This window comes from Maniola hyperantus, chromosome 13 (genome assembly GCF_902806685.2).
Source record: "Maniola hyperantus chromosome 13, iAphHyp1.2, whole genome shotgun sequence".
In the NCBI taxonomy this organism is placed as follows: domain Eukaryota; kingdom Metazoa; phylum Arthropoda; class Insecta; order Lepidoptera; family Nymphalidae; genus Maniola; species Maniola hyperantus.
This window is the reverse complement of record NC_048548.1, coordinates 2,651,200-2,678,949: the sequence shown is the minus strand read 5'-3', so window position 1 is coordinate 2,678,949 and position 27,750 is coordinate 2,651,200. Positions and strand designations below refer to the sequence as shown.

The following is a 27,750-nucleotide window of genomic DNA, read 5'->3' as shown; positions in this document are numbered from 1 at the left end:
CTCCACCAGCTCTGAACACAATACAAGTTCTCGGGAGCATTAAGTCAGTAGGGCCGCGATAGTGCGTTTAACGGTAAATCGATTTATGCGCCATCGTGACTAACTGTATACACTATAGAGGGAGAATTAAAAACACACAGTGTTGGCCTTAAATCAATACTGTGTGAAGGTCATGCTTAGGTATATTTAGCCAGTTGTTTTGGGAACCCGTACAAATTAATGTCACTTTCAACTTCCTCCGATAGGGTTACCTTTGGGGTAGTGTTACTAGTGCAGGGTTAGAACGTGTTGCGTATCCACGCAGCAGTGCTGCCGCAACAGTGCTGTCGCAGCACTACTGGTCCCCATACAATCTCTATAAGCTTATATGAGATTACATTGCTGTCTAGCTCGGAATGTAATCTCATATAAGATCAAGCGTTACATCTGTGTCGGTGAGTCCATCGAGCCGAGCATTAGGTAGGTATATAGTCGCGACAAGTCGAGATGGCAATCTGAGTATGAGGCGGGGGACGCCCTGCACACCCGCACGTCACCCACGCTATCCCACACCGGGTTAGCGCGGGGCATGTGCGGGTGTGCGAGGTGTCCCCACCCCGATTGCCATTTCCACCTGTCGCATACTATACATTACGTATTTCGTAAATACAACTTCTAACGTTGCTTGAAACGTGCGTCGAGTGTGTTTTGGGATTTGTGTGGTGCTGCGTGGTGGTGGTGCGTATTGCTTGCCGAGTGGCTGCTTTTCCTGCATGGTTAGCAGTGGGAGGGCGGGCGGTGCATTTCGCATGCTGCATGTTGAATCATACAGATTCGACATATTTCAGCGGATTACAGCAAATTAAGTTTTTGGTTCATTGCATATCATGGACTTCCGCAAAGTAACGCCTGCTTCTATACAACCCCGGCACCTCGATTACGGGAAACCTGCATCAATCATTATTACAATCTCAATTGTTGTGATTGGCTGACTTTGTGCAAATCTTGTTGCAACAATGCATTGTAGCCAATAGTGAGCGAGCGTCAACCAATCCGAGGTGATTGCGATCGTGACATTGTAGCTGTCATTCTACGGCAATCGCGCACCTGGGCTTGATCACGGTAAAATGACAGCTATAGTGTGACAATAGCAATCACCTGTATGGTAGATGCTCGCTCATTATTGGCTACAATGCATTGTTGCAACAAGAATACCATCAATTCAGCCAATCAGAACTATTGTGATTGTAATAATGATTGATGCAGGTTTTCCGGAATTGACCTACACGTTAACATTACTTTGACTTGATTTCATTTAACATTGTTTTGTACGACTGGGGATTACAAATTGTGGTTACAAGAGAATGCTCTTAATTAATAATACGCAGTCAGTACGCACCTTTAGATGATGACGTCGGTAAATATTTGCGCAATATTAACCTTTATACGCCAGACAGTTGTACATATACGTTTTCTTCATTGAAACTAGCAAATACTTCGAAGAAACACGTTTCATTTATTTATCTCTGAAAATAATGTCACATAATTTATGTAGGTGTATGTCCTCAAAATTTCGTAGTTCCTATGTTAACTATTTTACTTAAATATGTACTTAAATATATCGGTATATATTTGCAGTTTCGGAATGTATGTGGATATATTAGGATGCGTCATAACATGTGCATGACAAATAATAATTGGGAAGGGGAATTCACTTACGCATGGAGATTTTCTACACTACCTTAATTCATTCAACTTCATAGTAATAAGATCGTATCTGAGCATGACGTCATCCGATTGATACAACTCTCTGAACTATCACGGTTCATGAGATACAGTCCGCTTACAGACAGACGACAGATGGACAGCGGAGACTTGGTAATAGGGTCCGACAGGCACCCGCTGGGTACAGAACCCTCATAAAAATATGGTTATTATACAAAATTCAAAACATCATTTTATGCGACCGAGAGTCGAATTTCAAGGAAATAGAATTAGAAAGATTTTTGATCCAAATAAACTTTCTACAAGTGCTTTCGAATCTTGAAATGAATCTGCCATTTTCTTTGGTTTGGAATCCGTTTCCTACTGAGAAGAATCAGCAAGAAACTCGGCGATTGTGTGTCAAAACTAAAATTTCCAGTACATTACTACACGTTGCGTATAAATCATAAGGAAACTTAATCCATATCCTTGTTTTTGGTCAAAAATAAAATAAACCGACGGCCGTTTCGAAGAGAAATAAATGCAAATAAATAAATGGGAAAGGACGTGACTCTATAAAATTGAAATCCGGCTTAGAGAAAAGACATAATTATTATAAGTCCAAAGTAGAAAGTAAAGAAACATGTTAAGGTAGAAGCACATTTGCAACACCTTACGCCATGCGTGTTGAATCAATTATCATCGTAATATTTTTTATGACCAGAACACTAGGTACCAGAAGTCAGGACCCCAAGTAACGCTGGTTCCAACTTCCAAGTGAACCAGTTTGGCGTCTATTGACTTTCGTTGGAGCGAGTATACAATATGCCGTGGTGGAACTGAGTAGGTAATAGAGGCATACACACTTTCAGAAGCGTGGCGTCTCGCGAGTGTTCCAAAGACAGTGTGTTTTTAGATTTTTTATTTTATTTTTTATTTTATTTATTAGGAACACACACAATACATTAATTTAACACAAACTACGACACTTATAAACAAACACAGGCTGATAAATGTATCTATAAAATGTGAACACAGCATTTGCAAAATATCTAGACAAATAAAAAGAACTTAACTAACTACTTAACTAAACAAATAACTAAGTTACTTAGGAGATGAACCCACCGTAAAATGATAAAATAATACCAGTCAGTCGCGGAATGGCAGGTTGCAAATATGTTCCTACCATAAATTGAAACCCGTATGTAACAAAGTTAACATTGGTAACAAAAAATCGACCCGCACCGCCATTTGCTAATTAAGTGTAAAAATTAACAAACAGTATGGATACTAGTTCACCGGGTGACACGGACGACCTTCGCTCTGTTTACTAAATTAATTTATCGATTTCTGCGTACGTACCTCGCCTACTTGTTTTGTCGGTCCCGCATTCAAACTGTGGTTATTGCATAAGTTAATGTATTTTATTTGCGACATAGCCCCTTCGACTTTCAATCAGTGCGAAGGCAATAGGGGGAAATTCAGATTCAGATTTATTTATTTGCTTTCATGTACATTTTCATTAATTATTGATGGTGGGTACTTAAAGCTAAATATAAGTACCTGGGACCCTGTCAGGGTATTGCGAATACAATTTTAGGTACTCGTACAATAAAATGATAAATATTAAAAATACAATAAGAATAGGATTAAAATTATTAAATTATCATTACTATATATATTATATATTATTCATTTGTACGCTTATATTTTCTATTATGAGAATGTAGACTAGAATTTAATTTAGAAATTGCTTTCAACTTTGTTAAAACACTACCCACATTAGCAGTGGCGTGCACAGGGTTTGAAGCCTAGTACATGGTAGCCATTAGATAAGTAGACATCTGTTTACTGGCATAATGAAAAATATGCATTGAGCTATTACAACTGGGGTAAGCAGTGCATTTATGCCTCTATGACCTGCACGCCAATGCATATTACTAGCTGATGCCCGCAACTTCGTCCGCGTGGAATTAGGTTTTTAAAAATCCCGTAGGAACTCTTTAATTTTCCGGGACAAAAAGTAGCCTATGTCCTTCCCCGGGATGCAAGCTATCGCTGTACCAAATTGTAGTTAGTATAAGTCCCGCAAATTGCTATTGCTCTGGAACCATGTCTCATTAACATCGAAATGACGTTATTTTGACGTCAGCTGAAATAAAAATGTACCATCAGCTCGAAACTTGTCTAGTGCTGACGTCACTAAAATGGCGGCTACGCGCATCTAATAGCAATTTGCGAGACTTATACAGACTACAGAGGCACTTAAATACTAATCTTCATTCTACTATAAAGTTCCTGGTAAGCCAGGTCTTCTTCTCTAGATAGTTCACAGCAAAATCGCATTCAGCCTTTGTGTGTGTGTACATGCGTTTAATCGCGAATCTTCTGGTTTGTAAACTTTAAACTTTGAAATCCACTTGTACAGGTAAGTTTACAACTTTGAAGTTCTAAACTTGTTAGTGGATTTCTATGCGGGTTTCACCATCGTGTAGAATAATATTGAACCGTCTTTGCAACTAAAACATAAAAGTAGGTACAAGGAACTTTAGATATTGAGCCTTCATATTTAAACAACTAATAAAGGCTTCGTTTTCTTCTTCATCACGATCAACCCATTGCATTGCCAAAGCACTACTGAGCACAGGTCTCTTCTCAGGGTTTAGGCCCTAGTCTGCCACGCTGGCCTAGTTCGAATTGGCAGACTTCACACACCTTTGAGAACATTATGGAGAATTCCCAGGCCATGGCCAGGTTTCTTCACGATGTGATGATGTGTGTGTGTGATTCTCTCAACTTCATCGTTAAAGCAAGTGATATTTAATTGCTTAAAGTGCACATAACTCCGAAAAGTTTAAAGTGCGTGCCCGGAACGGAACCGCCGACCTCACGAAGAGGAGGCGGACGTCTTAACCACTAGGCTACCACTGCTTAACATATTCATATATTATTTTAGTGTATAGAACAGGCAAGCAGAGACCCTACCATTTGTAGCCGGGGCTAGTCATATTTCAAAAGACTGCTAGTATGTGCTGTAAAAACCACCCTCCTTTTTCTACAACCGCACCTCGCGCCATCGCAATCAATTCCACCCTCACCACCCGGGTTTCTGGAGCACTTCGACCACCCGTTGTGCCAGATCCTTTTTTCCACGCACATGCAAACTGTGGAATCAACTCCCTTCGGCGGTGTTCCCTTTAGATTACAACATGGGGTTATTCAAGGGGCGGACCAACAAATTCCTAAAAGGCCGGCAACGCATCGGCGGTTCCTCTGGTGCTGCAAATGTTCATGGGCGGCAGTAATCACTTAACATCAGGTGACCCGCCTACTCGTTTGGTCGCTATCTCTATTAAAAAATAAAATATATATCTTTCCCTTAATTATTTATCAACACTGCAATCCTGCTCGTCTCGGGAACTTTATCTGCATTTAAATGTATTCGCTTTGAACAGTTCTCGGATTCCAAGTAAACTGCGCGCTTTTGTGAAATACCTTTCTCTGTGAAACTAGAATATATTTACTTTACTGCTCTCTCTCTCGTTTAATATTTTCATTAGTATTGGATGTACCGCTAATTCAACTTTGCTTTACTGAAAGATGTTTGTATGTTTTTTCGTACCACGTTCGATACGTCATCGTCCCGGCCTATTTACCACCTATTACTGAAAACTGAAAACGAATCTCCTCTCAAATTGGTAAAGGTTTTGGTCGGCCATAGTCCACCACCCAAACGGTACCCAATACTTTTGGGAACATTATCAGAGTGAACAGTGACACTAAGAACTCTCAGAAATCTAGATTTGTTTATAGGTAGGTATATGAAGCGGTGATAGCCTAGGGATTAGAACGGCCGCCTCCTAATTGGAGGTCAGGGGCTCGAGTCCGCACCTCTAACTTTTCGGAGGTATTTGCGTTTCAAGTAATTAAATATCACTTGCTTTAACGGTGAAGGAAAACATCGTGACCAAAATCCTTCTCACTCTGAGAGGAAACCCATGCTCTGTAGTGAACCGGCGATGGGTTGATTATGATGATGATGATGTTTATATAATTATGGAACATATAGATTGATTTTATCCGGAGTAGGCTACGACACTAATAATTTTCCTAATAGAAAGTGGTAGAAAATGAGTATGTATTTGATAGATGTTTTCCTTGTCGTGCAGGAAGGAGCGAGCGGCGCCCGCCCCCGCGCCCGCCGGCGACGCGCACGCGAGCCTCATGGCCGCCATCCGCCAGGCGGGCGGCGTGGGCCGCGCCAAGCTCAAGCCGGCGGCAGACACCGAAGAGGCTAAGGTAAGGCTTCATTTTACTTTTATTGTTACATCGTAAAGGTTGCTTTTTCGGTCATCTATAAAGCAGACGACCTCCCTAGCGCAGTGGTCTTATTAGTAGGACTAGGTGCCAGGTTCGATTTCCGGCAGGAATTTTATAATTTCTAAATCTCTGGTCTGGTCTGGTGGGAGGCTTCGGCCGTGGTTAGTTACCGCCCTACCGGCAAAGCCGTGCCGCCAATCGATTTAGCGTTCTAGTACGATGCCGTATTGGTAGAAACCAAAGTGGTGCGGGTTTAATAAAAAGAAACTGCTTTACCCCTTCGAGGTAAGCCCGTTTCCATCTGAGACTGAATCATCACTTACCACCAGGTGAGAGGTCTGTCAAGGGCTAAGCTGTAACTGAATAAAAAAAAAAGATCCCTCCACGAGTTTCCGCGGTTGATCCTCGAAGGTTGAGCCGGAAGAACCTGGGCGACAAGAAAGAAGTGGGTCGACGATATAAAAGAGTGGACACGACATAATCCACACCAATATTTTAAATACGAAAGTGTGTCTGTCTGTATATCTCTCTCATTCGTTTAACAGATTTTAACGTTTGATACAAAAAGCCATAGGCTACTTTTAGTCTTGGGAAATCAAAGAGATCCCGCGGGATTTAAAAAAAACCGATATCGGTTTTTTTTATATCGACGCGGACAAAGTCGCGGTCGCAGTCATAAATAAAGACAATAAATAGCACATGACCGCAGAAGATTTCTCCGGCTAACCGACCGATCTTCAGATTGAAGATGGCAGGCACTACATGGTGATCCATCATCAAGTGTCTACTACTGCAGATGGGCCTTTTCAAGAGCGCTAAGATATTTCTCATCATTACAGCAATTTCCTGCTGCCTTCTAATCATTTCAGTATCATTAACATAATCTTAACAGTTACTTCGAAATTTTGTTATTTCCAAATCTTAACCACATAAAATAGTTCTACCCACGCGTCACGAGTAGAAGCAATAAACCTCATTTGGACCTTTAAAGTTTAAAGATCTCTCGTTTTATTGATTACGAGAACTGATTTTAAATGTTAATGACAACTTTACTATTCTCTTTTCTAAACATTCGCGGATTCCGCGTAAATTGTCTCGATATCGGAATGTAGATATCATGTGATGTAGATTTGTTTCATGAGAAAACATCGCGAATAGTTTGTTTTAGAAAGATAAGAGTTTGCAAGAAGTTATGGATGGGGTCGAATATATCACGCACAACAGACGGAAACGTTTAAGTGCGGAAACCAGCCCAGAGAGAAGAAGAAGGGGTCGAATATGTCGCAATTTTGAGTCAAATACCCCGCGATATTTATTTCGTCAGACGTTATTAAAAACATCCATATACACTATACAGATTACAGACATATTCTCATAAGTTGTTGTGTTTGTATGCACTAGAATCTAGATAAACAGACCAATATGAAAATGCTTTTACTTTTATTATAACTCCAGTGAAGTTTGAATGCGGGGTACTTTTGCAAATTATGGAGAAGACGAATATCTCAGAAACGGTGACTCTCAGGAGAAAAAATATAAAGACAATTTTTATAGACAATTGCATGATTTACAATTTGGTGTAACATATTTTTATGATAAAACTTACCGTTTGGCTGAAAAATGCAAAAAAACTCATATTTGTGAACTTTGTGACCTTGAACATATTTTATAGCAACATATTTTATAGCAAATGTCGGATTGATCGGGACTTTTCACATTTCATTTATAATGGTGCTCCGAACATTCGTATAAATTTTCAGCTCTATGCGAATTAATGTAACCTTGAACGTCTAATTTGACTGGACTATAGCAAGAACGAAAAAAATTGTCACAATTGCAATTGTTTCTGGGAAACAAGAAGTTTTGGTGATTTCTACGCCCCGCTGATTTGACGTCTACTGCGTAGTTTTGTTCGAGATGTAGAATTTGGACAACTATCCGTTTTAAACATCGATATAAATGACAAGAATTGGTCAAGCGAACAAAATTTTTCACGGTTTAGAAACCAAATAAATCAGCGCCTCTTAGATACTAATGAACGATCCGTTTGAAATCCAGACGACACTGAGGTTGCATTGGTGCATAAGCACCAATGTGTCGGTGCCATTTTGTTTGTTCAATAACCCTGTCCATACGAAGTAATATATAAGTCAATGGTTTAAAACTTTTATATTGTTAAGGGAGATTTTTTGCTATGCACCAATACAATTCTAATTCTGCGAATTAACTTAGATTTTATGAAGTCTATGATTTTATATTATATTGTTTTATTCAATTGTATATTATTTGTTATACTAGAATAGATAAAGGTAAAGGTCATTCGTTACTCATGGTATTACATGGTGTTAATAATTATTCTGCTTAGGGATGCGTCTTTAAAGAGACGCTAGCTCTTTAAAGACGCATCGACAATAACAACCAAGTTTCCATTGTTGCTTTTTCGAAGATTGTATAAACAGCAGTTTTTTGTTAGTTTTAAAAATTGCAGTGTTGGCCTTGGCTGGGTGCGATTCAAATCCACATTTTTGTCGTTTTTAGGGTTCCGTACCTCAAAAGAAAAAAAGGAACCCTTATAGGATCACTATTCACTTGGTTGTCTGTATGTCTGTCTGTCGTGTCTGTCATTAAATCTATAGGGTACTTCCCGTTGACCTGGAATCATGAAATTTGGCAGGTAGGTAGGTCTGTGATCTAACCACAATTTTTTTTAACGGTTTTCGGTTTTTTCCCCTTGTGCGGTGTTCCCATTAGATTACAACATGAGGTTATTCAAGGTTCGGACCAACAAATTCCTGAAAGGCCGGCAACGCACTGGCGGTTCCTCTGGTATTGCAAATGTTCATAGACGGCGGTAGTCACTTATCAGGTTAACCGCCTGCACGTTTGCTCGCTATTTTTATTTAAAACTAGCTGATCCCCGCGGCTTCGCCCGCGTAGATTTAGGTTTTTAAAGATCCCGTATAGCCTATGTCACTCAGGAATAATGTAGCTTTCTACTGGTGAAAGAATTTTTAAAATTGGTTCAGTAGTTCTAAAGATTACCCCCTACAAACAAACTTAACGACATTACCTCTTTATATAATACTAGCTGATCCCCGCGGCTTCGCCCGCGTAGATTTAGGTTTTTAAAGATCCCGTATAGCCTATGTCACTCAGGAATAATGTAGCTTTCTACTGGTGAAAGAATTTTTAAAATCGGTTCAGTAGTTCTAAAGATTACCCCCTACAAACAAACTTAACGACATTACCTCTTTATATAATACAACGGGCCGTGCAGCAGAAATCGTAATATTTTAATTTCGCCATAACTTCAAAACCAAACGTCCAATTTTAATCATTCAAAGACCAAATATTATCTCCATAAACTGTTCTTAGTGATGAAATCATTTATTTTGATAAGGATTAATAGCATGAGTAAAATAAACGCGTTTAAATGTAGTCCAAAAAAAATTCAAGATTTTTAAATAAAAAAATGGTTGCTGTGCCTCACTCGACATAGATGGGTATAGTGTGTCGCGGACTTTTTTGTAGATATTTATAAGATCTACAATTAATTAGAACATTTTATGGTTCTATCTTTTATAGTTTAGGCAGCGTACGCAAAATAAGTAACTTTTCTGGTTGATTTTTTACACCTTGTGTCCGAAAAACCCAAATATCTTACGGAACCCTATTTTTTTCCAAAATAAAATATAGCCTATTACTCGTGGATAATGTAGCTTTCGAATGGTGAAAGAATTTTTAAAATCGGTCCAGTAGTTTTTGAGCCTATTCAGTACAAACAAACAAACAAACAAACAAACAAACAAAGTTTTCCTCTTTATAATATTAGTGTAGACAACAACGGGCCGTGCAGCAGAAATCGTAATATTTTAATTTCGCCATAACTTCAAAACCAAACGTCCAATTTTAATCATTCAAAGACCAAATATTATCTCCATAAACTGTTCTTAGTGATGAAATCATTTATTTTGATAAGGATTAATAGCATGAGTAAAATAAACGCGTTTAAATGTAGTCCAAAAAAATTCAAGATTTTTAAATAAAAAAATGGTTGCTGTGCCTCACTCGACATAGATGGGTATAGTGTGTCGCGGACTTTTTTGTAGATATTTATAAGATCTACAATTAATTAGAACATTTTATGGTTCTATCTTTTATAGTTTAGGCAGCGTACGCAAAATAAGTAACTTTTCTGGTTGATTTTTTACACCTTGTGTCCGAAAAACCCAAATATCTTACGGAACCCTATTTTTTTCCAAAATAAAATATAGCCTATGTTACTCGTGGATAATGTAGCTTTCGAATGGTGAAAGAATTTTTAAAATCGGTCCAGTAGTTTTTGAGCCTATTCAGTACAAACAAACAAACAAACAAACAAACAAACAAACAAAGTTTTCCTCTTTATAATATTAGTGTAGAAAAAGGTCTTGGGCATAAAAATATAGGTCAAGAACAGTCGAACACGCACACAAAGAGTCCCGTACCATCGTTCAAGAAATAACACTTTAATTTTTTTATATTAGAAAAAATATGAACAACTCTCTACCTATTACAGTTCACGAGATACAGCTTGCTGACAGGCAGACGGACGGACAGATGAGTAATGGTCCGGTTGCCACCCTTCGGGCACGGAACCCTAACACATTTCTATTCTATTCTAATCAACTTTGACTTAAAGCCAGGAAGAGGTAGAAGAGAGCGTACCACTGATCGTGTTCGTGAAATAAAACAAATCGTCTGCACATGTATAATTACGATCAGAGTTGGTTCAAGGAAACCGCGATAATTGGACGATGCTGCTACGCGGAAGGTCCACTAGTAAAATGGATGTGATAGAACTTCGATAAATAATCTTATAGTACACTTATTTAGATTTTATAAGAAACTAGATGATGCCTGCGACTTCGTCCGCGTGGATTTAGGTATTTTAAAATCCTGTGGAAACTCTTCAAATATCCGGGATAAAAAGTAGCCTATGCCCTTCCCCGGGATGCAAGCTATCCCCGTACCAAATTTCGTCAAAATCGGTTGAATGGTTGAACCGTGAAAAGCTAGCAGACAGACAGACACACTTTCGCATTTATAATATTAGTCTGGATAAGTAACACTTATTTACGTACGCACGTGTAAAGTAAGAACCACAATAGGTACTGTACGCGGCCGAAAGTTAATGTACATCGGCCTTTAGAATGACATTTCAGCTTTGTAGAGCGTTGTCTCTGTCACTCATACCTTTATGGCGTTTTGTCAGTCTAAACGACAGAGACAACGCTCTACTATCTCCTTCTAAAGGTCGATGTACATTACTTTCGGCCGCGTACTGTACCTATTGTGGTTCTTACTTTACACGTGCGTACGTAAACAAGTGTTGCTTATTACTTTTTAGGGTGCCGTATCTCCAGATAAATAAAATACGCGCTTACGAGCACGAAGAAACCAATATTGTAAGTGTTTTTTTTGTGTGGAAATAAATAAATAATCGGCCAAGAGCGAGTCAGACTCGCGCACCGAGGGTTTCTTACTCGGGTATTTTTTTGACATTTTGCACGATAAATCAAAAACTATCATGCATAAAAATAAATAAAAATCTGTTTTAGAATGCACAAATAAAGCCCTTTCATATGATACCCCACTTGGGATAGTTATCTTACTTTGAAAATTTCATGATTCTAGGTCAACGGGAAGTACCTACCTTCTAGGTTTCTTGACAGACAGGCAACGAAGTGATCTTATGAGGGTTCCGTTTTTTCCTTTTGAGGTACGGAACCGTAAAAACGAACCTTATAGGATCACTTCGTTGTCTGACTGTCTATCTATCTGTCTGTCTGTCAGTCAGAGTCGGTTTAAGGAAACCGCGATAATTGGACGCCTCGCGCTGCTGCTTCGCAGAAGCTCTTAATGTGATAGTACATCGATAAATAATCCTATGAGTACCTATTGTGGTTCTTACTTAACACGTATGTACGTAGATAAGTGTTGTTTCTTTAAATTTTTAGTAAGTAGAACTTGGCTTTAGGCGTTTAGTCGCTTTTCAATATAGTCCGAATTTAGAAGTGATGACGAATGATTAATTATACTATTATTTGCGGCTGGACTACTTTTAAATAAAAATTGCAGTAGCAGCTACTTAGTCAGTTACTCCGTAATAATCTGTTCAGCAGTATAAAATTTACTGCGAAAAGAATATTGGCCTGTATTTTTTTACTTATACCTACTTATGTATTTTTATTACAACCACATTACAACTGAAACCTCATGGTTATGACGAAACTCTTATACTATGACTACATAATATGACGAGTTAGATTAAATTAAGAAACAAGGAAAAAGTTAGGGTAAATAACTCATGTCGAAATGTTAAAAGTAGTAATACTCAGTATTTTTTAAGTATGTAGTCTATTAATGAACCTTATCAGATAGTGAATCGAACGCACGCAATCCAAGAGTCATTTACATTGATTACAATCGATATACGACTATCGATAAATACAAAAACACAATCACGTATCCTGTCTCTTCTGCTGAAAATATCTGATCACCCCCGATATGTCGTCTCGTGTGTAGGACACGAGACGACCTGACCTTTTGTTATAATAATATTTTTATTTATGAATTCCAAATTGGTACATGATATTGATAATGCAAGTGGGGGCGGTGCGCCGGTGGCAAGTGAAAACAATCCATATTTATTGCGTTTATACTATCCGATATCTGAAGGTCTGGTCAGAATCTATATCTAGTTTCGTATCCTGATTTCTGACTTCTTTTTGAGTGTAAGTTTGTGACTAGACCAGCCTCTTCTTGGAGTAATCTCAATATCATATGGAAACCATGTGTGTTTCATCATGATTTTGGTCTTAATACCTACGTTGTCACGTCAATTAGATCAGAAGCCACTTAAAATGTATCCCTATTTCCCTTGGTCACACCATAACTTGAAAACGACTGAACCAAATTCGATAATTCTTTTTTTGTTGTGTTTGTAATGTTAGGACAAAGTTTATGTGAAAGAGTTTTTTTTTTGGAAACTCCACGGGAAAAGGCAGTTTCCGCTGGACGCGGACGAAGTCACGGGCAACAGCTAATCCATACTAATATTATAAATGCAAAAGTGTGTCTGTCTGTCTGTCTGTCTGCTAGTTTTTCACGGCTCAACCGTTGGACCGATTTTGACGAAATTTAGTACAGAGATAGCTTGCATCCCGGGGAAGGACATAGGCTACTTTTTATCCCGGAAAATTAAAAAGTTCCCGCGGGATTTTTATAAACCTAAATCCACGCGGACGAAGTTGCGGGCATCATGTAATACATAATAGTTTTTAAAGTTTGAACTACTTCAAGAAGTGTTCCCTTTATAAAATCTTTAATTGGGCTGAGTATCGGAAATCTAAAAAACAAAAATCAACAACAAAAGGGGAGGGCTTGATAATGGGGGATTGTGGGATTCTTTGTAATTTTCTCCACGGGAACTCACTGGAGCAATATTGGAAAATCTTACTTCGAAATCCTCCAGATTGTCAACGACTCCCTTACGGTCCCATTCTTCCCTCGAATCATAGGAAGAGGCAGATGAACGTTTTATACATTTTTCATGCCTCGATATCGTATCGGATTATATGAAAACGCTGTTACCAGTTTTTAATAAGATGCCGTCGTTTGCCCTGGACGAATGCCGTGACATTTCGCCGAAACATATTTTTGTTTTTATCCACAAGACGCTCCAAGATGCACATAACTGTCGCACTGACCTTTACAATAATAGGAGACGTGTATTCGGAATTCGGTTCTTGATATAACTCATATGATATCGTTTTATCGTGTTTTATGAATCTTTTTGCCACCATAAAATGTAATGGTCCTCCTTCAAGAATTATTGAATCCTCTTTTTTGCTCTGAATTGTAACTTATGAAAAATGGAATTTAATAATTGCAAATGCAATTTCAAAGCGGAGTTACTTTCGTCTTCCACATTGTATGAATAATTAAAAATATATAATATATTGTATGCCTTTTTTGGGGTCTGTACCCGAAGGTTGCCAAAAAGACCTCGCTAGGTGAATTTAAGCCTCCTCTGTGCGTCTGTCAGCGGGCTGTCTCGTGATCCGTGAACCGTAATAGGTAGAGACAACATTTTGTCAACACAAAATATAACGACCTCCCTGGCGCAGTGATGAGCGCTGTGGTCTTATTAGTGGGAGATCCCGGGTTCGATTTGTGGCAGGGGCAATTTGGGGAAATTTATATTTTCATATATAAAAAGTTACTGATTTGACTAGTTGTCAAATACCGTATTTTCTCACCCTAATACACTCCGTTGAGGTGATCTGAAAACATCAGCCAGATGAGGAAGTTACAGAATGACAGTTGCTTATGATGATAACTTCTTTCAAATTTCAATACGCAATAAAGCGTATATTTCGACTTGTTGACGTTTAAGTGGAATTAATGATTTCTACTAAACGCCACATTTCCCACGAGCCGCCTTAGTCGCGCACTTCCCGAGAAAATGCGTTCCTTTCGGCCGCGAGACACAGGCCGCATTGTTTTTATAGACAATTCCTTGAACATGGCTTCAAACAGGGCTCATTTGAAGTTGGGAGAATGAACAGGTCTCCTTTTTCACCCGGACAATCGAGTTTTTGTGCGCACTTATCAAAAACTGTGTTGATAATTTGAGAACCATATAGGTACATACATGAATGATTTCGGCTAAAATGACCACTAGGTACCACTAGGTAAGCGCGTTTCACCTTAGGCTGCATAATGACTTGCCAACAAGCCAGCAAGTTTGTTTTCTGCAGCTTAATCTGGCTGGTCTATAAATTAAAACAACGGTCAAGTGCGAGTCTGACTCGCTCATGGAGGGTTCCGTACCAATAGTATCATCGTACTAGATATAACACCTCTGTATAACATTTTTTTTAAATTTGCATGGCGGCCATTTTGAAATTAGGTATCTTGGGTTTTTATTATATTTGTGATTATAGCGGCAATAGAAACATACACTCAAAATTTCAACTATACCTGTTACGGTTCATGAGATAAGTAGGTACAGCCAGGTGACAGACAGTCAGACGGACGGACGGCGGAGGCTATAGGGTCCCATAAGCACCCTTTGGATTCGGAACAATTAAAAGAGCTGGTTTTATTTATATTTTATACCTTTTTAAGAAGAATCTATAGATCTCTTTCATACTCACCTGCTTGGAGCCACATTTCAGCCATTGCTGTTATGTAGCAGTCCCTCGTATTACAAATCGTATTCAATTTGTTTTAAACTCTTTCACAAGTTAGCCCTTGACTGCAATCACACCTGGTGGGAAGTAATGATGCAGTCTAAGATGTAAGCGGGCTGACTTGGAAGGTGATCGTAGTTTTATTAACCCCTTGTTGGTTTCTACACGGCATTATACGTGAACGCTAATCACTTAAAGCAATGCTTTGCCGGTAGGTTGGTAACCACCAGACCTGACCAGAGACAATTTAAAAATTATGAATTCCTAAATTGCCCCTGCCGGGAATCGATCCTAGAACCTCCCACTCATAAGACCACAGCACTCACCACTGCGCCAGATTCAGTGCTATGTTTTTATGTGCAGCAGCAGTCGCGCTTTTTTCAGTCCAAGCCTTAAATGGTAACGGACCTGCGCAATAAAAAACTCGCTTTAGCAATGCTGCAACGCCGTTCACCTCAAAGATTCACGAACGGGATTGTTCCAAAAAAAGCTGCGTGGGTGTTTGCGCGGTGACGCAAAGGTTGCTTTGCATTTGGAACGCAAACAAAACATTCAAGCCTTTGATATTATCATATCATACAAACATTTCATATGGCTTACATTTTACGGTCATAGGGCCACGCTCGCACGCAATATCATATGTTTACGGTGGTGGTAGCACTAACATTTGACACGTTACAAATACTTATGTGACGATTACAATTATTTCTGACTATAGTACGCGACAGGTCGAGAAGCAACTTCTCGCTTGCTATAATTATGCCCGCAACATCGTTCGTGTGGATTTAGGTTTTAAAAAAACTGAAGAAAAAATATCCGTGATTTATCATGGAATGAAGTCATCTCCAGGATGCCATCCCTCTCTGTAGTGTACTAAGTAGAAGATGCCCGCTACTTCGTCCATGTGGATTAAGGTTTTTTGAAAATCGCGTGGGAACTTTTTGATTTTCACATAGGATTTTCAAGATGAACCTGTGACATTTTTAAGATGCATCTTTCTTACGTGTTTCTTGTAAGATACGGATATCTACGCGAGACGTGCATGGGACTCCAAAGAAATAATTTTAAAAAATCTTGCGTAAAATGTGCGTCCAGCATCAAACCAACTGAACAAAGGAAACAAAAGCTTATTAGACCATTAGTTTTTTTCTAAAGCAATCGATTATTTGGAATTCCTGAGTATACTTGTTTAGGACGGTAGACTGCGACCGAGATCTTGAAGCCCGTGTCGAATGCTCAAATGTTCCATTCAAAACGACCAAAGTCCAAACTTCTTCCAGAGAGCATGCATCACGCATAATGTACAAATGAAAAAAAAACCAACCAAGTGCGAGTCAGGCTCGCGCAACGAGGTTTCCGTACTACAGTCGTATTTTTTCGACATTTTGCACGATAATTCAAAAACTATGAAGCATAAAAATAAATAAAAACTGTTTTAGAATGCAAAGGTGAAGCCCTTTCATATGATACCCCACTTGATCTTACTTCGAAAATTGAAAATACTAACTATTAGTTCAAAGTGATCCTATAAAGGTTCAGTTTTTCCTTTTGAGGTACGGAACCCTAAAAAAGAGCTCGAAACATGTACCATGTCAAATTAAGTGTATCGTTTAAGACCCTTTAGGGCCACATGCGTGAAATGAATTTTTTATTAAGTTATTCTGATACTTTTAACACAAACGCTTGGCCTTAACTGAAACGCGTTTTATGTCTACTAAGCTAGTTTCGAGGAATAAGCTTCTATTATGTTATTGTTCATTGCTTGCTATTTGTTGGAATTGACTTGCATTTATGGGTTTACCACAAAGATATTATTTTATACTATGAACTATTTTATTGTTAGTTTTTATTGTATCTAGTTAGCAACCTCAAAAATAACTGTGGCTGACGTCAGTTTATTTCTAATTGCTACAGCCATAACACATAACTGAGTAGGTTTTTGCGGTTGTCCGTAGTGGCGCTGTGCGGGAAGGTGTGATGACGTGACGCGAGAGCTCAGTGATTCGTCAACTTGTGACAACTGTCACCCTCCCGCACCGCTCCACTACCACAGGAGCCTACTCAGTTATGCGCTATACCTATAAGGATTCGCGTAACTTCAGTTGTATGGAGTGCGCACACGACACGCCAATCTCCGGAATGATCATGACCATCTGAAGAATTTACATTTTGCACTACGTAGAATGCCTTTTGCTCTCTTATTTTTTCCGGCTCGCTTACTTCTCGGTATCCGCTCGTCGGAATACCATTAAAGTGGCCTTAAAAAGGAAGAGCAGGTTCGGTCCCAAATGTTTATTACTTGAATTATTCAATTGAGGTTTATCCTGCAGCCTGTTAGAAGGGGATAGTGTTATGGAGACAGCGGCGGGTTTGAATGACAACAAAACCTCTTTTGTCGCTCTCCTCTGCGGGTCGTATCAATCGAAGAGCTTTATTGGAAAATTTTAACCGCATGCACTTATCTCATGGCCCTCTCTCAATTCTCATTTTATGAGTCACATTTATTATAATCTCGAAATAAATTGAACAACATTATTTGCCTTTCGGATCGTTTCTCGGAGTCTTTTTTTATTGTTGTGTTTTATCATTAAATTATTTCCATACTTCGATAAAGAATCGGCAACAATTGATAGCTTTTCTAAATTGTTGGAAATTGATATTGTATGTTTATATTACTTGCTATTCCTATAATTAAAATGTTGTTATCATTTCGTGCTGTTCTTATAATTTTATTATTAATTGTTATCAATAGTTATTTACGCATCTTTTCAAATTATTGGAAATTGGTATTGTATGTTTATATAACTTGCTATTTCTTAATTAAAATGTTATTATCATTTGGTGCTGTTTATAATTAATTGTTATCGTTGAGTTGTTTACGCATGCCAATGACCTTCCTTCGTCCGCTATCAGCAGATCCTCCGAACCATCACTCACTCTGACCCTCTGAATAGCGTTGTCGTTGTCGCTTGCCAGTCAATTGCTTTATCTGTCGACACTTGGGGATCACCATATCTGCTTGCCTTGAACTTTTTAACTTGAATTCAATTGATATTTTCGTTTGTTTAAGTACCTAGTTACCTACTCACTTTTTACAAATTCTTGTGGGGAGTGGAAAATGCGACAACCACAGACATATTTGTTTCTAGATCACATTGACTTTAATACACAAATGAAAACCAAACTACATACGTTTGTTTGGAAAGCGTTGCTCAGTATAAGCTGTTCAATCACGAACGGGATTCCCTTTTTAGAGTTGGATGGTGCCAACAGGACCCTATTACTAAGTCTCCGCAGTCCGTCTGTCAGTCAGTGGGCTGTATCTGTTGAATTTTTCCACAGTGTTTATTTCTATTGCCCCTAAAAAATAATAAAAAAGGCCGCCATGTAAATTAAAAACAAAAATTGTTCAGGTGCGATGGCACGAAACCCTTGGTGTGCGAATCCGACTCGCACTTGACCGGTCTTTTATTCCTTTCCACTGATGTTAACTAGAGTTGTTTTTGGCAGGGCACCAAGCCGAGCGGCGACCTGATGGCGGACTTGCACGCCAAGCTGTCGATGCGTCGGCGCGGCATCTCCGGCGCCGAGCGGGCAGGCGGCACCGTGCTGCACACGCTAGCGAGCGTCATTCCGGAGCCGACCGAGTCCTCGCCCCAACTGTCTTCTAGCGGCGAAGACTGGGAGTAGACCAGGTTTTAAAATAAACTACTATGTACCACAGACCAGCTAGAGAGATCAAGAGGCCTACCTTAAAATAACTCTGACGTTGAACCTGCGCAGTGGGTATTTATCTACAGTTCAGTGGCTATTTCGTCGTGCAAAGTGAGGCGTGACGGCGAGGGTGTGTTTCCGCCGCGCGGTTGATTCGTCAGTCAACCTTTCGTTTCTTCCGCTGTAGTAATTCTCAAGAAATAGCGCAGAACAACTATATTTAATATACCCAAAGCGCATACATATCCCTGGCAATGTCGTCCACTTTAAGCAAAAAGTTACAAATATGTGAAGCCTCCTCAGATCGAAAATGATTATCATATTGCTACAATCGCAATTGTTGCGATTGGCTGAATTTATAGTTCTCTTGCTGCAGCAGTGAATTTCAGCCAGTCAGATAATTGCGATCGTGACCCTAGCTGTAAAACTACGGCGATAGGCGGAGGCCTAGCGGAGCTGGAGCAACAACATGCGACAATGCGGCATGACAAATGGAAACGTTTAATGCTGATAGGCGGCTATTTTATGCCTTGTGTCAGATGTACACGGCCACGCTATGCGGTGCTGTAAAAATGTCAATAACATTAATGTTATCAAATATGCAAAGTTGTCTATCCGTATGTAATCTAAGGTATTTACTGTCGTGTAGAATCGATTTTACGACTTAGGGATGATTTATGCCAACACCGCTTCATGCTTCACCATGTGGCAACATATACGGCTTCATATAAAATGTTCGTAATGTACGTGGCACGGCTCGTGCTCGCTCCGTGTTGACATAAATCATCCCTTATGGGTAGTTAGTCGACGTTGATTGTCTACATTATTAACCATGCAACTTAGATAATAGCGTTTGGATAAACCCTGTACATTATGCTTTTTATGTATTAGATACAACTACTGTAACTACTGTATTGTAGAGATCCAAGCTAATCGCATCTGATGAGCTCAGAATTCATAGCTCTAGACCCTGGACGTTAGTTCTGAGATCAATAGGTACTTGAATTAAACTGTCAAATAGAAAAGTGTGACGAATATGGTGTACAAGATTAGACAAAGTATTCTTTCTATCTTCTTATCATGTCTCTCCATTAGATATTAAAGGTTGCTCGTCTTCTCTCTGGGCCGGTTTCCACACTTTCCGTCTGGTGTGATTATGTTGCCCGGCATCTCCGTTATATAATAATGCCATGTTTTTTGCCAAACGAAAAATTTCTGCTACTTTGGCTTTTCCAGTAAATTCTAGAATTTTTCTAAGCCAAGACTTTTACGTTTAACGACGCTTCTAATGCACTTACTTTTGCCTAAAATTTCTATCATGGTAAGCCTTTGTAAACTTTCCCGCAGGATCCTCTAGGCAAGTGCGCTCCATCTTAGGCTGCATCATCACTTGTCAGCCGGTCTGATTGCAGCCAAGCGCTAGTCAGTGCATAACTCATAATATGTACATTATACGAAGCCGTACGCACTTGCAGAATCAATAAGTACGAAGAGCCGCATACAATTTCCATATGCCACAGGATTCTGCGGGAAAAATCGCGCGGTGAAATTTCGTAGTGCGATTGCACCCTTATTGAAGAAAAAAAAAATCGATACATCATATTTGTATACCGGTTGTTTTCGACTATCTTAATCGTTCCGAGTTCTCGGAATAGCTTGCCACTGAATCGACAACGCTAATCAGTTTTTAAAATGTTTCTCGCGAACGATTAAAAGGTCATTACTAACACCGCCTGTGAGGCTATGATGGCCTAGTACATAATAATTAATGCGCATAGTATGGAATGCGGGTTCGAATCCAGGTTATGCCACGTTGAACTATAAACTGTATGAACGTTGCGATAGGCTTACGGCCCCTACTAATAAAAATGTTCATACTTCTACACATACATTTTATCATACACTAGCTTCTGCCCACGACTTCGTCCGCGGTGCATAGGTATGTTAGAGAGAGAGCCAGCGCGTGTCAGACCTTCGTTATTTTATGAACGCTAATTGGCTAAGTAGGGTGAATTAAATAATATGTTTGAACTTTAAATGTCTCGTGTGAATTTTATAGGATCAGTAGCATTCACGTATTTTTTTTTCTATACAAAGGGCTTCGGCTCCAGGAGATTATTACAAAAAATAGCCTTTCTGGCGACTTGCCCAATAAAAATAATTTAATCGATGTTGAAACAGTTTAATAATTCCTACTTGGATGATAATTGCTCTAAGTGTTATTATGATTATGAATTTCTATTTACAAGGGCTTTTGGTGTCTTCTTTTGGGTTTCTTTCCTTTTGAGGTACAGAACCCTAAAAATACAATAAAATTCACTTTACTGATCGAACAGGTTAATATTTAATTCTAATTGGATGATTTGAATACAAATTGGCTAACAAGTATTCCCAATATATTGACATTAGTTTAATGTGGATATGCGTTGAAGTATTTTACTTTCTATTTACAAAGGGCCCCCGGTTCTGGGAGGCCATTACGATTAAATCGCCCTTCTTACTAGCCATTTGTCCAATAAAAATACAATAAAATATAAATCTACATCAGACTTCGAATAGTTTAATATTTAAACCTAATTGGATGATTAGGATTCACGGTGTATTGTTCGAAGTTTAAAACATCGATGCGTTGACGTATTTTACAAATTTCTATTTACAAAGGGCCCCCGGTTCCGGGAGGTTATTACGATAATCGCATTTCTCACTAGCGGCTGTCTCGCTTTCGTTTCGTGGAAGGTGCGCACATAAGCAGGCCCGCAAACTATCAACCGGCGCGGGTGATTAGCATTTCCAGAATCGAGGAGAAAAAATACACACACATCTCCGCGCGACGCGGACGGGTAACGACACGGAACTTGATGCGATATGCCCAAAATTATAGAACTCGATATGCTATGCTTTGTTTTTTTTTTGGGCACACCTAAGCCTTTGTTTTCGTTTGAAAAAGAAAGAAATATGAAATATCAGCTGTTGTATAGGCACTTATACTATATACTAATTTTATTAATCTATTACACTTACCTACTACTAAACATAGGAGTGTTTTTTAGGGTTCCGTACCTCAAAAGGAAAACCCTTATAGGATCACTTTGTTGTCTGTCTGTCTGTCTGTCTGTCTGTCCGTCCGTCTGTCTGTCTGTCAAGAAACCTACAGGGTACTTCCCGTTGACCTAGAATCATGAAATTTGGCAGGTAGGTAGATCTTATAGCTGACATTTGGGGAAAAATCTGAAAACCGTGAATTTAGGGTTAGATCACACAAAAAAAATTAAATTGTGGTCATGAACTAATAATTAGTATTTTCAACTTTCGAAGTGAGTGACTATATTAAGTGGGGTATCATATGAAAGGTCTTCACCTGTAAATTCTAAAACAGATTTTTATTTATTTTTATGCATCAGTTTTTAAATTATCGTGCAAAATGTCGAAAAAATACGACTGTAGTACGGAACCCTCATTGCGCGAGCCTGACTCGCACTTGGCCGGTTTTTTAAATAAACGATTTTAATTGCTATGAACTTTGTGCATATATTATGTTTTCAGTTATCAATTCTTGCATGCATTCCGAGGAATAACTTATGCTTTACAACTTAAAGCAATTTTCGAAAATAATATGAAAAGCACTTATAAGACGTTGCGCAATGTAAGGAAGATATTTAAATTTACAAACGTAGGGCTAAAGCTAAAGCTTTTAAATTTTACGTATCGTATTACTATTAAGGCGAATCTTCACGGTTCTTACGGAGTAAAATATTGTAGGGTAATTAATCTTTACGAATTAAGTACCTGTCTACCTATATATTATATGTACTGTAGATTCGCGACCACACCAATGAAAATTTGCGTCGTATTAATATTTTAGCCGCAATAACAATGTTTGTATAAATATTATATTGTTATAAAATACGCTCACATTAAATTATCGATAGTATGCGCTTGAAATTATCGATGTATGTGGACCTGGCTTAGTATGTTGTGATGATTAATTAACCTTAAAAGTAGGAAACGAATTTAGGAATTCAGATACTCGATAAATTACTTGACGTAGGTATTTGAACCGCGTTTTTGCTATTTCGTATATAAAAATGTATAAGATTAAAGATTTTATTTATCGTTAAAATGTTACGGGAAGTAAGCGAGGATGATTGAAAAATCGTGTGATGTTCGTGCCTATCGGGAAAAGATTTTATGTAGTACATATGTATGTAATAGTCGTACTATTATATTATATTATAATATGTAATCTATGTTACTTTTATTCATACAATTTAATTAGATGAAGATATTTAGAAAATTATGATTTATGTAGGTGTAAAGCATTTTCATGTTATGACGACAAGACCGGATTTTATCAAAATTACTTACCTAATTGTTATTGAACATCTGGTTACTCTGCAAAGCTTTAGAATTTGGATCCCTGAGTGTAACTTTTGAATTAACATACGTACCGATTGAAAACTTCCTCTTTTATAGAAGACGGTTCAAAAATCATGTACGTCACTAAAGTTGGCACTTATCGGGATCGGTTAATTTGTACGAATGGCCAAATGTCAGAAGTTTTCCCAGATTACGAAAATGTAAAGCAGAAAATAAGAAGCAGGTCGTACTTTTCATGGAAAAAGACACTCGGGGACACTAATAAAAACACTAATAAAAATATACCTACGTTCTCTAAAAGTTTTTATGTCACGATCAAATTACGAAATTGATATCTCCTGTAAAAGAGATTATAAAAATGTTGTTTAGCTTCAAATGTTTATAAGTACTTCTAAGATTTTTAAAATATTATTTGGGTAATGAGAGTAAGTAATAATAAAAAAAATTAAGTAAGTTACGCTTAATTTATTTCGGCGATGAAATTTAAAAATAATCAGTTTTTAAGAAAAGCCTGAGAAGCATTACAATGAAGTTGATTTAGTAAGCAATAAATAAAATAAACACAAATAATTCGCATAAATCAACAGCGTTGAAATCAAAATTAATTTAATAAAAATACAACGCATATGAATGAATTTTATTTTATTGTACGTCACATTAATTTGTACAGAGAACACAATCACAAAAAAGTACCTAAACAAATTATACAATTTTATAAATAGCGACTATGACACATTATTTTTGAGAATTAAGAACTCGTAGAATGTGGTGAAAACGGCAATTTATCAATTTTAAAACGATTTGTATGCTGGTTAGGTGCCGCACAGTTATTTCCAGCGAACTAGCTGGTTTCGATACGTGGATTAACTTTCGTGAGTCGATCCAAGCCGGATTAAGTTCATATTATTTAAAATGGGGTTTTATATGGTAACGGGACACTTTTCACCGTAGAATACAGAGTGAAGCCTATTCTCACACGGAAAGACGAATTCATAACACAAATGCAACTAATCGACTTAGGTCAGGTTTTATTATTCAATCTATCTGTAATCTGTCGATGCGATAAATTATTATCAATCAACATTGTTAATTATCTGTCAAAAAACAAACAATTTTTTGGATAAATTACAACGACTCATTGCTAAGTAACTTATTGACTTATTACAGATAGATTGAATATTGAAACTGGATGTTTCTCAAATAATATATCTGGTTGTATGACTGTAAAAAACTATATTACAAGTTGCACGTGATTTTTTTTGGCGTCCCCGTGTTAATTTGCTTTGATTTACGGAGCATGTAAACGCGTTGTTCCGCACTGCAATGCAATCAATTTTTTTTAACGCCAATCCATGCGCAAGTTTTTAAACTGCATAAGTCGCTAATATCTTAAATAGTTAAATATTGAATCCCGAAGCACAATCAGAATTCACAGTGAACTAACTAAGTACGCAATATTAAATTTCGCTTGGTGGTAACCAAAAAATTATCAATTAAAGTCTACCACGTTTTATATCTCGGATTAAAATGAATTGTTTTTATAATCATGACAAATGAATGACTGCCCGAAAAATATTTAGTGCAATGATTAAGGATAGTTCGCCTTAATTGATGCTAACAACCTAGTTGTTACTCCCAATACATATTACATGAGCACTTTAATTAACATTTCTTCAAAGTTGCTCCTAGGCTATAAATCATAGTCTAAGTCCCGCAAATTGCTATTGCGCTGGAACCATGTTTCATTATCATCGAAATGACGTCATTCGACGTATATTTAAGTAAAAATATACCATCAGCTCGAAACTTCAGTCTAGTTCTAACGTCACTAAAATGGCGGCCACGCGCATTAGCAATTTTCGGGACTCATAGATGCTGGAACAGTCCCTTGACGTTATGCCATTTTATTTTAGTAAGCGTCTATAGATATATTATATAAGTAAAAATCTGATTAGACTTAGGTTACTTTCTTCTTCTTTTGGCAATCTAAAATCCAATGGCATCTGTGTTTATAATTAATTTAAAATGTACATAGTATTGATGTTTACAAAATGTATAAACTTGTCTACTTATATCTAAGTGTCGTGTAATTAGTAATACTTGCCTTATTTTTAGATTATGCTTAAGTTTTGGACTGATTGATTTAAATGATCTACGTAACATAGTTTTTACACTGCATTTTTATCAAGTCATTGTAACACTATTATTAATAAGGGTACAATAGAAAGAAGCCAATGTTATTTAGCCGATTTCCTGCTGTAGAATCTGATTATTGTAAAATACAATGTACTATAAAAAATCGGTAATTGTATCCCTATTGGAACTTGATCGTAAATGTTGTGATTGCTAAATGGAACGTATCTACTCGTTGCAATTGTTTGTGATTACAATAATCTGATCCGATAGCATGAAAATTGCTGCTGCAATCCATTGCAATAGGGCTGTATACTGTTAGTGTTGTTATATTAACTATATTTATGTAAAATCGATTATTTAAATAATTTCTGCAGATAATATAGGATTGTGTAACTGTGCAAGGTTTTATCTTATACATACTTTTAAATGTTTTGTAAATATTTTTATCACAGCAATGTCCATTTTACGCAGTGTACCTATTCATTGATATAATGATAATAACATCAGTGTTTGTATTTGTATACATACGTTTGTTGTATGAATGAATTTTATTGCTGTCATTAAATGAGATTTCAAAATAATGCAAGTGTGTTTCATTTACATAGCTTACGGCTTCTAGTTGATATCCATCCTTAGTTCCTGTAATAAACGATTAAATATACAAAAAAATTTAAGTAGGTAGGTACTTATTAATAAATTGGTTCGCTGTTTGTGGCACGAAATGGTAAATTAGTAAAAAAGGGCTTCCTGCAGCGCTGAGGATTAATAAATAATGAGGGTGAAGAGATTAATAACCAGGGGAGCAAATCGCTGTTTCATTCCAAATTACAAAAAACTTGGAACATATGGCGATAAAAATAGGAAATTGAGTTTTTATGACATTCCCTACACATTGAATTTAAGATGATCCTCTTTCTTCCCGGTATAAGCGAATGTCGCGGTAATCGTGGGTCAGCGACTTTTCACGCACATTCTGATTATTTATAACGGCAGAAGCAGAGGCACCTCGCTAGAAAGGTACGTGTTTCGGGTTTTACACGGCATTGCCCCAGAATAACGCCGTTGAGATTTCTCAGTATAACCGCGTCGAGTATTTCGGAATCGGAAATAAGAATTCCTGGAAATCGCTGGCCTCTGCGGCGCCGAGGACGCTGAGCGCTCGCTCGCTCAGTGGGTGTGATAAATAGCCTTACGTGCATAATTATGTATGAGCTTAGTAATTACTGAATCGTCATTACCGGTTTATATAAATTGTGTCTGATTACCGGGTCCGGGTTTCGTTTTATCTCACGGTGGACTCCTTTTCTAGGAAAACAGATTCCATGCATTACCTACCTAATATTATATAGGTAGGTACGTAGGAATTATTTAGGTAGCAAGCTGTGATAGCCTATTGGTAAGGACGTCCGCCTCGAAATCGGAGATCGGGGGTTCGATCTCGGGCATATACCTCTCATTATGTGTGTTTTAAATAATTAAATATCACTTGCTGTAACGGTGAAGGAAAACACCGTGAGGAAACCTGTATACCTGAAAGTTCTCTATAATGTTCTCAAAGATTTGTGAAGTCTGCCAGTCCGCACTTAACCAGCGTGGTAGACTATTGCCAAAACCCTTCTCACTCTGCGAGAAGACCCGTGCTCTATAGTGAGCCGGCGATGGGTTGATCATGATGACGAGCTATTTATTTATGTATTAGAATTGGTACCTGTTATGCTAATCAAATGCTAATTTTTGAGATTCAGTAAGTACAAGGAGTTCTGGGTATTAAGCGAGAATGGAAAAGTTCTCTTTCTTTCTTCTTTGAACGAGGTTCATGATATGAGTCATGCCTCATCATGCTCAGCAGCCCTGACGGTCCTTAGTTTAATTTGTGCTCTTGTAGCTATTATAGGTTCTAGAATACCTACCTGCCCACCGAACCAGTTGTAGCTAGGTACAGTTCTTGAATTCACGAGGGCGAGTGGCTCATGCTTGTGTTTAAGTCGTAGGTATCGGTATAAATAACGTACACTGAATGTGTGCGTTTGCGAGCGCTTGCTCGCGACTGATTGGTCCAACATGCAGCACACTTACGCAATGCCCGTGTATCCGACCTAACCACAAGTAAAGTCCACTCGCCTTCGTGAATTGCAAGAACTGTACCTAAATTCATTAAATGAATTAGTATAGGTACCTAGGTGGCTAGGTAGTTAATGTTATCTAGGTACCTAGGTACCTAATACCCACATTTTAGGTACCTACCTACTAGGTAGGTACCTAGCTACCTACATAGGTAGTA

The 27,750-nt window shown here is 38.1% G+C and overlaps 1 protein-coding gene across 2 annotated transcripts in view; it reads left to right on the top strand.

Moving 5' to 3' along the window:
* The window catches only part of wash (WASH complex subunit washout), a 50,174-nt gene extending 24,124 nt beyond the window's left edge, over positions 1-26,050 (top strand). For both annotated transcript variants that reach the window (XM_069502775.1, XM_034974629.2), the window contains exons 5-6: positions 5,853-5,982; positions 18,753-26,050. In XM_069502775.1, the coding sequence (XP_069358876.1) occupies positions 5,853-5,982; positions 18,753-18,932 (310 nt within the window). In that variant the 3' untranslated portion in view covers positions 18,933-26,050. The remainder of the gene's footprint in view (positions 1-5,852; positions 5,983-18,752) is intronic.
* Positions 26,051-27,750: the final 1,700 nt, after the last annotated feature.